Source organism: Vigna umbellata, chromosome 11 (assembly GCF_029865625.1).
Source record: "Vigna umbellata cultivar VRB3 chromosome 11, Vumbellata_1.0, whole genome shotgun sequence".
Taxonomy (NCBI): Eukaryota; Viridiplantae; Streptophyta; class Magnoliopsida; order Fabales; family Fabaceae; genus Vigna; species Vigna umbellata.
In genome coordinates this window covers 1,026,583-1,039,807 of record NC_142175.1, presented here as the reverse complement: position 1 = coordinate 1,039,807, position 13,225 = coordinate 1,026,583, and the positions used below count along the sequence as shown (strand labels likewise).

Sequence of the window (13,225 nt, the reverse complement as noted above, 5' to 3'; positions counted from 1 at the left end):
AGGTTGTTTCTAAAGATGGTTTTTCTCTCTAGAATAAGATAATTATTTGGTATCTATGCAAATGGTTTATAATATATAGGTTTGCATCTCTTGTATTAAAGTTAATATGTCATGTTTGTTTTTTGATACAGCAAATAAATTTTTTTATATATATATATATATATATATATATAATAAAAAAAAATGTGATTTAGTGTTTTTAACTTTTTAACAAGTTTTGTTTACGACGTATAATCTACCTCTAGTAGTTACTATATTCAGAAGAATGAAAGTAATAAGAAAAAAAAACATTTTACTTTCTTTTTCAATTAGAAGGATGGTGGAAGGGCTAAGGTGATTTCACTCCATTTTAATGAATGTTAATCAATGTTTCATTTTCATCAAGGGCCAAATTTTCTCTTCTTGTTTTTCTTTTTTTTCAATGATAATGTTAATCTTGCAACAAAACTAATGAAGGTGTGAATGTGATATAACTCTTCTCCAAAACTTGTGGTTAAAAGTAATTGACTCTTATCAGTTCTTGCTGTGCCTTAGTGCTTGAGCTTGAAGATTTTGGTTCTCCTCCAAGAGCCTGTCATATTCAAGTAGCAGATCTGCAGCTTGCTTTTGGAGGGAACTAACATGAGCTTCAGCAGTCTCAACTCTTTTGTCCTTCTCTTCACATTCCACCTTTGTCTTCTTCAAACTTTCTGAAAGACCAGAAATTTGTTCCTTCAAGTGAACTATCTCCTTGGAAGCTTTCTCTTCCTTTTCCTTAAGCTCAACTTTCTCTTTCTCAATGCTTTCCACTTCTTCTTTAGAAGCTCCTGCATTGCTCCTTAACTTGTTAAGCTTTTGGAGATAATGATGCACACGATCAATTATGAAGCCTAGGAATAATGTAAAACCTACAAGATAAAATCAACTCCATTAAGACAAGATAAAATCTACTTTAATTGATAGCATAAATGAACTAAAAACAACTCTAAGAATACCATAAAAAATTAACATCCCCATATGGGAATTGAAGGTGAGCTAGAATTTCCACATTGGTAAAAACGAGTAAGATAAACAATATATCAGTAGAAGGATGTGCAAACATGTTTCAAGATTTTGGATTCAAGATGATGTCTTATTACTTACACAAATTTCTTTATAACTCATTAGTGTCAAATTTTCCTGGTCTCCTCGAAAAACCTACAAATAGAGTGACTAAAGAAATCTAAATGTATTTGTAGAAATCTAATATCACCAACAAAATGTTGTAATGCAAGCATGAACCAAAATTTATATTTTGATGTTATTTTGCACTTTCAATAACGAAAAACCCTCTCTGTCCCGTACCAGCCTTGAAAACACAACATCAGAAGTAAAAATATTAATAATATAGGAGCAAATATGAGCAATTCAATGAGAATAAATGTAAAGTCGAGTTTTCATGGAGCTACACATGGAAACACTCTACTTTTAGAAGATGGAATTTAGAAACAAAGATTATGAACAATTAAGACCTTTGAGAAGAACAAATCAATTCCTCATGAAAATAACTCATTCTCAAAGGCTTAACTAAGTTCTTGTTAGATTTCTGATGTAATAGACATATTTCTCACACAGAAGTAGAAAAAATATAAGCAATTACGACATAGCATTCTACATTTGTTGTTTCTCTTCAGTAAGACATGACAGCAGAAAAGTATGTCGACACTGCTTCCAACCCTCCAATTAACAACTTATCATGTTTATTACTCCCACAACCCCTAAATAAAACACCAAATCAACAACTGAAAAAACAACCCTGTTAATGACCATAACCACATCAGAAATCAGATAGAACATATACTTTCACTACCTTTAGTACTGTCAAAACTACTTTCATTTCTACGGAATCGCACAAACAACCATGATAAAACCACTGCACTCCAAAGCACCACAGTCACAAAAGATTATACTAACATAGTGCAAGTCAGCATCATAGCTACCACTGATATAAAGTTAAATTTAAAATATTCGTCAAGACATTACCATTTCTGATGCTTGGATTCATATTGTGAGTTCCATCACTTTGGCCGAAATTTGCCAATTATTGATACATCTCACTTCAGACTTTATTGATACATCTTATTTTATTAGTAGCTATTATTACTATTGAAGGCTATGCCTATTGCAAGAAAAGAACAGAACATAAAATAATTGAGGAGGGAAACAACATAAATATTGTGGTGAGAACAAAATTCGTATTAAAACGTATCAACAAAGCACAAGTTCTAAACGGTCACCACTTATTTTTTTTCATTGTGTTTTTGTTCATTAAGTTTGTGCTCTCGTGTGTAGGATTCAAGTAATCACAGTTAGTGATCACGTGGGAAAGGGTAGGTTAATCTACACACATAATATGTTTGCACTAATTCAATCTTTCATGAGTATTAATCTGGTATACTGGAGCACCAAAACCTCAACATTCAGAGGCATTAATCATGTGGTTGTACCAAAAAAAAAACCTTGACCGTTTCCTTCATTAACTCGATACTACTTTAGAAAAGGATACCATGAACAAAACAATATGTAGAAGCATGTTCTTTTAGACAATCTCTGGACAAGATCAAAAGACCAAATAGAATATGTAGAAGCATGTTCTTTTAGGCAATCTTTGGACAAGAACAAAGACCAATTAGAATACCAAGGAATATAATAAAGTAGTATAATTCTCTTCTATTTGCTATATATGTAACTAGGAGATTTGGATCTTATACCAATTGTTAGGTTCCTCGAGTGGACACCGGAGAGGGTCAGTATGTAATTGGAGATTGGATCCAATGAGTCCCCAAGCTATGAGGCAACCATATATAAAAGACTTGCAACACCTCTAACCCAAAACCCTAAAGCATTAGTAGGTTTGTGAGTTTTTCTCCTTATATATTTTCACTCTCACTCATCTCTATTCAACGTGGGACTCCCACCTCCACACTTGAGTTCCTCATACTCTAATTTGTATCAATGTATCATACTATTAAAGTAAGTCAATTTTAAATAAAATTGACTAGAACAGCCTCCACATTCCCATTTTTAAAAGCAAGCAACCCATGCCATGAGTAGAAATTCTTATCCAACATTCCAGGCACACAACATTCCAGTTTACTAGACAAAATCCTTCTCAGGCATATGGACTTTGCTGAGTTTCACCTCAAACTTTCCTAAAGAAAAAGTAAAAATAAAAATAAAAATAAATAAACTCATTCCAAAATACACTTCTCTGCAATGTTTCCTCAAACAGATCCCTTTCAACATTGAGCATTCTGCTCTACAGTACTTGCCTACCTCATATCATGGCATGGCACATTATGAAGCTTTGACAACTGACACAAAACTCAGTCAAATGTCAAAGACAGTCAAATCACACAAAGTCTTATACAGATTGAAGCTCTGCATTAGATCATTCAAGTGGCTCAGTCAACAGCAGCTAAAGGAGGAGCAAGTAGCATAACAAAATTGAAATCCCACATAATAGAGCTGAATTTAAAACTCCTTGTTCTTTTAGAGAAAACATAGGCCATTAAATCCTTTGATATTTGCCAATTCTTTCTACTGTTATAATTGATCCAATTTCGACAAGGCACAACAAAAAGCATTTTACATATCTTAAAAATGGCATCTTCTAAACATGCTTTATCCAAATATAACCTCAGTACTGATAAACATGCTTTCCTTAAATGATAAAACATAACACAAATCATCCTCAGATCTGCAACACATTCAAACAACTTTTTTCAAAAGGGTTAACTTACATTTCCGGTGAACAATCAAAACAAATTGATGAGACCATAAATGCACCAAAGACCAAACAACAATTAAATTAAAGACTAAAACTATAAGGCACCCTTCTTCACCCGAACCCCTAAACCTAAGATCTGTCAAACAAAACATTCACAGCAGCAACACTTAATTGCCACATTTTCCAGCAAAATCAACATTTTCACTCGTAGCCGCATAACAAACAGTAACTACATCTCTGGTTATTTAGAGAGAGAGAGAGGGAGAGAGAGAATGAAGTGACCCAGAAAAAAGGTGTGTGAGCATACCCATTAGTGAAGCCTCCAGCAAGTGGGTTCTCCACAGAACTTGATCCATGGGTGACATGGTACCAAGCTTGGCACCTTTGTTCTGGATCTTAACAATGCTCATAAGGCTTGAGAAGAGAATCACGGACATGGTGCCAGCAATGGTCTTCACTGTAGCAGGACCCTTCCCCATTTTTATCTGATCCAGCGTCTTAATAACAAGATCTCTCAATGGCCCAATCTTCACCAACAAAAGAAATGCCATAGCACCCTCCACAAAAAGCACCAAGAACAGCAACTGAATCATCCTTTTTGAACCCCACAAAATAAAAGATACCCACTTCAACTACAACTACGAAAATCCCTTTTTTTTCAAGAAAAACGAATGAAAGCTACCTCCACAAACACACAATCGTTCTTTCAACAAGCACTGTATCCAAACTACTAGTCAAAATCAATAGAAGAAAAAAAACCCTTCTCACACAAACTCATACCCATTTGTCATTTTTTGTGAAACTGGAAAATGAACAAAACTCCAGATGAATAAGCAACAAAAAATTAATAAAACTAAAAAAATACATGTTGAAAATTAGAGGTAGAAGGAAAGCTTAAAGCTCTTTTTTTGCAGAACATGGACATTTCTCCACTAAAGCTGATTAGTGTGAAGCAATCAATTTATTTAGCATAAAAGAGAAATATACATTCTAAAAGAAGCTCGTTAAACCTTTTTTTTTTCGGTTATAGACTGGACTTGCAAGTGGGGTGCATTTGCTTTTACTTCACTACACAGAATTTGAAACGTTAAGCTATAGTTCGTCGCTTTAAGAAAGTTGAACTTTGATCCTAAAAAATATTAATTGAAGATTTCATTACTTATCTAACTTTTTTTAAAATTAAGCAATTTTAGTTAACTGTTACATTTAACAAAAAAATTTAAGATGTTCGTCAAAACAATATGTATTATAATTAATTATGAAATCTATTATTAATACCTTACATGAATAAATAATTGACATTATTATTACTTATATATGAAATTTTCTATAAACAATTACATAATTTATTAACAATGAAAAATTTACATAATTTTTTAAAACAAAAAAGAAAATCTGTAAATTAAAATTATTCATTTACAAAATTTGAGTTCGAAAATCGATTCAAAGTGTATTTTATAATATTAAAAGTACATCAAAAACTGCTTTTGTAATTAAATTATAGTGCGAAATATAGGAACGTTAAATATATAACCTTTTGGCGTAAAAGGTGGTGGTATGTTGGTCTTTTGAGACATTGCCAAAAGTCAAGAAATAGTACATACTTTAGGTTTTTGTCTTGTTGGTAACTTCAACTTCGAGGTTCGTCGTTCATAGGTGAGGTACTTTTTTGAGTTTAATTACGATTTTATCCTGTTGATATAATAATTATTATTATAATAATAAAATAATTGTCAAATTATAATATGTAGAAGTACTTTTTATTGATTATAATAATTATACACGAAAAATATCTTTTATTTTTTCACATCATTGTTCTTAGTGTTTTTTTAGATTATAAAGATTAAAAAAAATTATTCTAACTTCAAGTTTATTAGAATAATGTCCGTAACATCAATATGTCTAGAATCTAAAACTGTATATATATTTTTTTATTAAAAAACCTCTTTTAAAAAAATCTGTCTTGAAATTTTTATTTTCCAAATGTACAATACAGTAATAATATAGTTTAAGTTGAAATAACAATGAAAAGAAAGATATGATTAAGAAAGAGATAAGTATATAATAAGAAAATCTTTAAGAAAAAATTATTTATATTTTTTGACACTACAATTTCTTTTGTTTCTATGAAATTTATTTTTTCAACTTTAATCCTTGTTATTTTGTTTTTTATTTTGGTAAAATATTTATTTATTTATCATTATTGTCATGGGATAAAAATATTAATTAAAATTAATAAATGAATATAATAATAATAAAATGAAATAAAAGAGAGAATAGAAAAGTTGAGAGGGAAATATTTTGTACATTGTGTTTTATTTTTTTTTTCTTTCACAAGTTCTGTTTCTTTTTATTCTCAAATTCATCTTCCATCTCCATCTATTTCAAAATCTAATTATAGCATGGTAAAATTAAGGAGTTAATGAACTTTTTGAATTGATCAAAATTTTAATAAGATTAATTTATTATACAAAATTACTCTTATCTAGTTTTTGCGTTGTTTTAATCATCAATCTTACTAAGATTAGTTGAGAGAAGTGGTTCTTTCAACTTGATTTACCATATACTAAATTTGTGTCTTGTTTGGATAAACTACTCTAGGTCCCTCGTTGTGAGTGCAATACTTGAGTTGACGAAGCTTAGCTTTGAGGAAAAGTTATTTAAAGATAAGGAAACCTAGTATTGTTTGTGAAGAAAAATGATAATATTCTAAGAATGTGTATGGACAAGAGGTAGCCCAATAGGTTAACAAGAAAGGACCAAGTGTCTTCTACCAAGTATAGACAATGTATAAATACATATGATTATTATGAATATGTGGTGATACTATGGATTATGAGCGTTTGATGAATCGATATTTTATCCTATTCACTTAGCTTCTTGTACCATATTTAATTAGAGAATTGTGTTTAAATGTCCAATATTTCCTCAGCTTTGATATTTGGGTTTAATTTGGTCAATAATTCTTATTTTAATTAATTTGAATTATTTGAGATTAATTATTTCTATTATTAATTGTAGGAAAATTTTTGGAATCATATTTTGGGACTCCAAGAGAGCTGCCACGTAAACAATAAATTTACACCTCATTATGTTATTTAGTTTATAATTTCGTTTTTATAATTTTTTTTGTAATTTTAGGCAGATCTTTGCACTTTGGGCCCAATTTTGGTCATTTTTTGAAGAGACCAAAATTATGGGTTGACTTACTAACATAGGATTTTGTGCCCAAAGGGCGGAGACTCTCACATTACCTCTCATTCTTTTATTTTTGTTCTTCTTGCTTTTTGGACAAAGGAGAGAGCTCTCTAAGTTTAGCTTTTTCTTTCATCTTCGTTTTTTGTATTTCTCTGTTCAGAACTTGTTTTGCAGTATTAATTACAATTTGGTTTGGCATTTCATTTTAATTTCTGGATTCTGGTTCATTTGCACATTTCCACTTTCATTTTTGTGGTGTTGTTCCGTGGGCCCTTTTCCAGTTCCATTTCCATTCATTTTTCACCTCTCTACATCCATTTTCAGTTTCGTATTTGCATTCTACATTTGTGTTTAGTCTTTTCTTAGTAGGCTAATTAGTTTTGGATTAAAGGTTATAGGAGTGGGTGATTGTTGATAGTCTGTGATTGAAAGCATTGTAATTGAGCTAGTGACTAGCGTTTTTAATTAGTGTTTGAATTTGTAATTTAATCGATTCATTTTTGTTTGCTTAAACTGTCCAAATTTTCCCCCACTACGTGTTTGACCTATTACCTTAACCAATTGTTGGTCCTTGAGAAACTACCTAGGAGTCAATTCCTAGTATATACTACACTTAATTACATATTAATTTGATTCGAATACGACCTCGATCAACGTTCAAACATATTCATGGAGTTGATTATGGTCTTTTCTATCAGGTTAGAAAGTTTATTGTAGTTTATAAAGGAGACATGATTAGGTATCCTATATTCATGAGATGCATGAGGGTTACCTAAGTGCAATGATAAAATTCTTGAGAAATAAAATAATAGTAGGAGATTTGGTGAGTAGGATGTAAATTTTGGAGCATGACATATCAACTTAGGGAATTTAGTGAATCTGGTTAAGGTAAAGGTGATACTACACTGGAATGTCCCAACACTAATTAGGATAACAATAGTTGTTTGAATCTAGTTAATTGTCATTGGAGTTTGATATAGTGTTTTTTTAGGATGAAAATGTTGTGAACACAATTTAACCACAATGATTAACCATTTTGGCTTAAAAGAATAGATGAAAGCAAATTTTACTAGAATTAAAGTAAGGTTTTACTAACCTATCAATGTTAGAAGTTTTTTATACGTAACAATTCTTTTTTTTAGTGCAATATATCACATCATAGGTTGGGGTATGTACAGATACTAGGATAGAGAAATATATGTTATGATTGAAGAAACTTATTAGTTTACAAGAAAGCTTAACCCACTAGCAATGTAGAGATGGTGGCAGTGACGGTGTCTGAGAGATTTAAAAGCATTGTCTTAATCGTACTCAATTTTGCATGTTTGTCGATTTCAAGAATCTCATGTAAATTTAAATTAAGGAGAGCTAGATATGAGAAAAAAAGAGAGATTGATGAAGCTTTCAAGGATTGTGATTTCTTGATTTTGTAGCATCCAAGGAAGGTAAATATTATTGAAGCATTCTTGAGTAGGAATACAATTTGAATATTATACTTAATGGTAAAGAATTTAAGTTTATAAAATGTCAAGTACTGAATAAACTAGGAATTTCATGATGAAAGCAAATGGAACTCTAAGGTTCAAGATATAGTTTAAGTATAAAAAAAGTAAGGAGTTGGAGAAGGAGGATTAGTATAGAAGTTATAAGAATGATTTAGTCTACGTCAAACATGTTTAAGTTGTCAATTTAGGGAGACATTATTGATAGTTCAATAGAAGAGAGAAGAAGTTTAGTCTATATTGTGTTTGTCTAATTTGTTAACATGTTGAAATGGAGTATCAAATACTTGAGAAAATGTTACTATAGTTAGACATGGCTAACTAGAAATGGAGTAGTATCGTTATTCAATTGATTTCTTTTTCTTCAATCAGGGCGGGTACATAATGCAATAAGGATGATAGTAGATCGAGAGATAATGAATGCACAATTTCTTCAAAAGTAAACAATAGGGTTTTAAAAGATTACAATATTTAGTTAATGTGTCATCTTGAGAAAAGAAATTGTTGATCTAAATGCTTAATTCATGAAATGATACATGGATGGTAGTTAAGACTAAAGAATCAAAGTTGAGTAGAAGTTTCAAAAGTTAGAAATTGGTAGTTTTGTATATTCATATCATGTTGGTTGTAATATATTAGTTATAAGTAATAAGTTCGAATTTGAAGAATCTTTTGGGCCAAGTAGGTATTGATAATACCAAAGATCTACAAGGGAATTAATGATACCTTAAGATTTAGAAACATAATATGTGTGCCAAAAAGATAATGATCTAAAGTAAATATTATTATTTGAAGCTAATAAAAAGTGATGGCATCCTCGAAGCACCTTCGATCTACCATTCCAAAACTTGCACCGAACAAAATTGAAATTAGTGAAAAAGGCAACGAAAATTGATGGTGTTGAATGAGGCAAAAAAGGAATTGGTGGTGTGTATGTGAGGCAAACAAATCTTTAAGAAATCCTAACCAAGGAATGAGGCTAGAGGAGATGAGAAATGATGGAGAACCATCTAGGACAAGTATGGGACCTCTCACTAAAGCCATGACAAGAAGAATACAGGAGGAAGAAGGATTACAAAGAACATTGCTTCTGTGAAAGATTGATTATTAATCCTTCCTTCCTTTCTCTTAAATCTTGTATATTTTTTGTTTCGTAGGATCCAAATAAGCTAGGACACATCACTATGCTCATGGACCATCATAGATTCAAGCTAAGCTTTGAAGGAGCTACTTTTGGATTCAAGAATCAAAGCTAGCTCAACCTTTTGGAGTTTTCGGATTTGAGGCAGCCTAGCGTTAACCCTTAGGCGCCCACGCTAGCGAAGGCCTTTTCAACATGTGCTACCACGTTTTCCAGGAGCTTTGACATGGAACTTGTGACACTCTAGCTGGCCTTTACAGTTGGTCTTGTAGCTCGAAAATTGGAGGAAATCCTGGTCGAATTAGAGGCTCTCCTTTCCTATAAATAGAAGGCTTATATATCTTTGTAAAAACACTTTTGAGCATGGTAATGAATTGTTGTAGAAATATGTTCAGCCATAGTTTGCTCTTGAATCTCTCAGTTTTGACTTCTTCTACCTCTCCTCTAGCTTCCTTCCTTAGTAGGAAGGCCTTCTAAGCTTGGGGCACCACTCACTTACTATACCTTCACCGAAATACACTTCAATAATTTTCCATTTTCATTGCACCTTCACTATATCCACTACATCTATGATTTCAAACTTTTCTTATCACTTTTGTTGTTTTTGAACGTTGAGGAGTTAATGTCATTTAATGCTTGCTTAGAACAACAAAGTGTCTTTTGATTTCCTACCGTTAGGTAGCATTTAACAATAAAGTTCTTTTAATCTAAAGATACCAACTGTATATAATCACTTCATCAAAAGATGAGGTTCTTGTTTAGCTCATGGTATCGTTTTGATCAAGTAAGTGCTTCTTTGGCTTTTGTCTCTTTTTAGACAGATAGCGTTTAACTTGCTTAGGCTTTCTTATATGTTTTAGTAACTAAGTCTTTTAATGTGTTTGTCGAAGACATTGTCTCGACCTATTTATGTTTTTGAGAGACGTTGAATACTTAATCAAGGTATTATAAGCATTGAGCGTTTAACCCAATCTTTCTTGGACACATTTAGACAAGACATCATCTAGTCATGCATCTGAGTATTTTAGCCTATGTGTTTTTCTATTCCTAAGACCTAAGTGTTTTCCTAGATGTTTTTTTATTCCTAAGACCTAAATGTTTTCCTTGATGGTTTTCTATGTTTGGCGTTCAGGTTCTAGGTTGTGTGTGTTTTGGGATTTTGGTTCTAGGTCTTGTGTTTTCATCCTAGGTTATTCTCTGATGTCAACCTGTTTTAATGTTATTTGATTAAACTTCAAAACATGAGATCGTTTGTTCGTATAGACGATTTTGTCTTTAACACCATCTTAGAAAATTCATTAAATATTTAAAAAGAAGGGAACTTTAAAAGGTAGACAAGCTTCTTCCAAACTAACTATGGACTCAAAAGAAATTAAGACCAAAATTACCTACTGGGAATTCAATAAGTTTGACCACTACAAATAAGAATGCACTAAAAATTATAACAACCAACAACTATAGAGACACTTTGTCAAAAATATTGTCAATAAGATTCTCATGACAGCATGGAAAGGCCTCAAGAACTCAAAATGCTAAGAAAACTAAGAAGATAAGGAGGGTATAAACCTTTGTCTTATAACATATTGTAACACCCCGATTTCTGAGATGTCACGGGTTATTAAAAATCGGTAAAAAAAATTTATCATAGTGTGGAAACGTACTTAAAGAAAACCTTATCCAATTACATTATTTTGAGTAACAAAATAACAAAGGAAATACTCCAATTATATTGTCTTAATTTGTAAAACAAAATAGCTTTAAATGAATCTCAAGGTTATTCCTCATCCTCTCTCGAGTCAATCACGCCTTTGGAACATCTGTAACATTATCTGCTTAAATATAACACATTATACGATCATCACCGATAATTTCATTCACAAACACACAAACACAAATATGTATGGGTAAGCTAAGGATAAAATAATCATAACAACAAGATACATACATATTGATTATATCAACCATAATCAAACACCCAACAAGATACAAACCTTCTTATTATACCAACCATAATCAAACACACGACAAGATACATACTCTCTGATTATATCAACCATAATCAAACACCTCATACATAGTAGTAATAACAATATGATTCCTAATTCTCTAACATATACAATTCAATTATACTAAATTACTCGATCCTCGATCCCTGATCCTTGAACTTCGACCATCGATACTTAATCTCTAACCCTTGATGTCATCACTAACATCTCACACATAGACCCATGGTCTATCTAGTCATTAGCACGCATGCTAACTACTTACTACAACCATTATAATAACACCACTATCAACATAACATAATCTTGAGCATCTCAAGTACCATATTCATCATCATAAACACACCACCATCATGACTATCCTAGTCATGAACAACACTATGAGCATCAGCGTACCATACTACCATAGTGGAAAGATTCTGTCTCACTCTTGTACCCTACCTCACTTATTGTAGTCGTTCCTACAACCCACCTATAGCCTTCCCTACATGACATTTGTAAGATCCCCTACAGATCATCTCCTTCCAATGCACACAAAGCAAAAGAAAGTACCTATCCGCAAATAGAACCAAGATTTATGAAGTATAACAAGTAGACTTATCCTCCACTTTCATGCTCATCAATCACTTACTCAAATACATCTCATCACTCACTCATGCTCCACTTTCAACCACAAGTCCAACTGGCCCTAAACATAACCATTAACCTCTGATTATCATCATGTTCCACAGCTACTCATGATTGGTTCACGTCCATTCTTCATCAAATTCGCCATTTTCACCAAAATACACTGTGATAATCGATTATCACTTAAGATAATCGATTATCTCAGTGAAATTTACCCAGAAACATCACGCAGGAAGGGATAATCAATTATCATCCTAGATAATCGATTATTCCTGAAACCACACTCCAAACCAACGCGTAAATAATCGAATATAACTACCGAATCGAACACATCCTAGACATGATTCAAGGATTCAAACATACATACATCAATCTTAGATCACGTGGAAACATAGTTAAGACATCATACATGCATTATCACATACCCATGTAAACATATTTTAAAAAAACATAATACATCACTTGAATCATCCAGATCCAATAATTGACATGTTATACCCCTAATAATAGGGTGCAAAAGAGTCTTCGATAAAAACACTAAATGGGTTTTTCAATCAGAAAAACTAACTAAGCATAATGCTTACAAATGAGAACAAAGAAGATAAAAATTATCCAAAACAAAAGCTACTGATGCGAGGTTATTCTCTCCCAAACTAGACCTCTGATTTAAAATTTGAACGATCATAATGAAGAACCGTACGTTTGGAACCCACTGTCAATGCATGTTTTGTGTTATGCAAGAATAATTTCCTCTTTTCATTTAGGAAGTTTTCTCCCAAATTATACCTCTAATTGACGAATCAAATAGTCAAAATGAAGAACCATACGTCTTGAACCCACTGTCCAAAAATCAGCCCGATCCAACGGTGAACAACTTCACAACGATGAAAACACCAGTGCAGGTTTTGTGTTATGTTGGAATAATTTCCTCTTTTCATTTAGGCTGTTTTCTCCCAAATTAGACCTCCGATTGATGATTCGAATAGTCAGAATGAAGAACTATACG

General features: G+C 32.0%; 1 protein-coding gene across 1 annotated transcript; it reads right to left on the bottom strand.

The window, feature by feature from the left end:
* Window positions 1-320: 320 nt before the first annotated feature.
* Window positions 321-4,821, bottom strand: LOC124844424 (uncharacterized). Its single transcript, XM_088101518.1, has 2 exons — window positions 4,056-4,821; window positions 321-887 (listed from the first exon to the last, which is right to left on the bottom strand). Exons 1-2 carry the CDS (start codon window positions 4,339-4,341, stop codon window positions 514-516), a joined length of 660 nt encoding a protein of 219 aa, XP_087957644.1. The 5' UTR covers window positions 4,342-4,821; the 3' UTR covers window positions 321-513.
* Window positions 4,822-13,225: the final 8,404 nt, after the last annotated feature.

What these genes read in the sequence shown, in the direction of transcription:
- LOC124844424 (XM_088101518.1), bottom strand. Translation starts at nt 4,341, where the DNA reads ATGATTCAGTTGCTGTTCTTGGTGCTTTTTGTGGAGGGTGCTATGGCA. An exon ending in GCTGGAGGCTTCACTAATGG is followed by an intron (nt 888 to 4,055) that starts GTATGCTCACAC and finishes TTTATCTTGTAG; the next exon opens with GTTTTACATTATTCCTAGGC.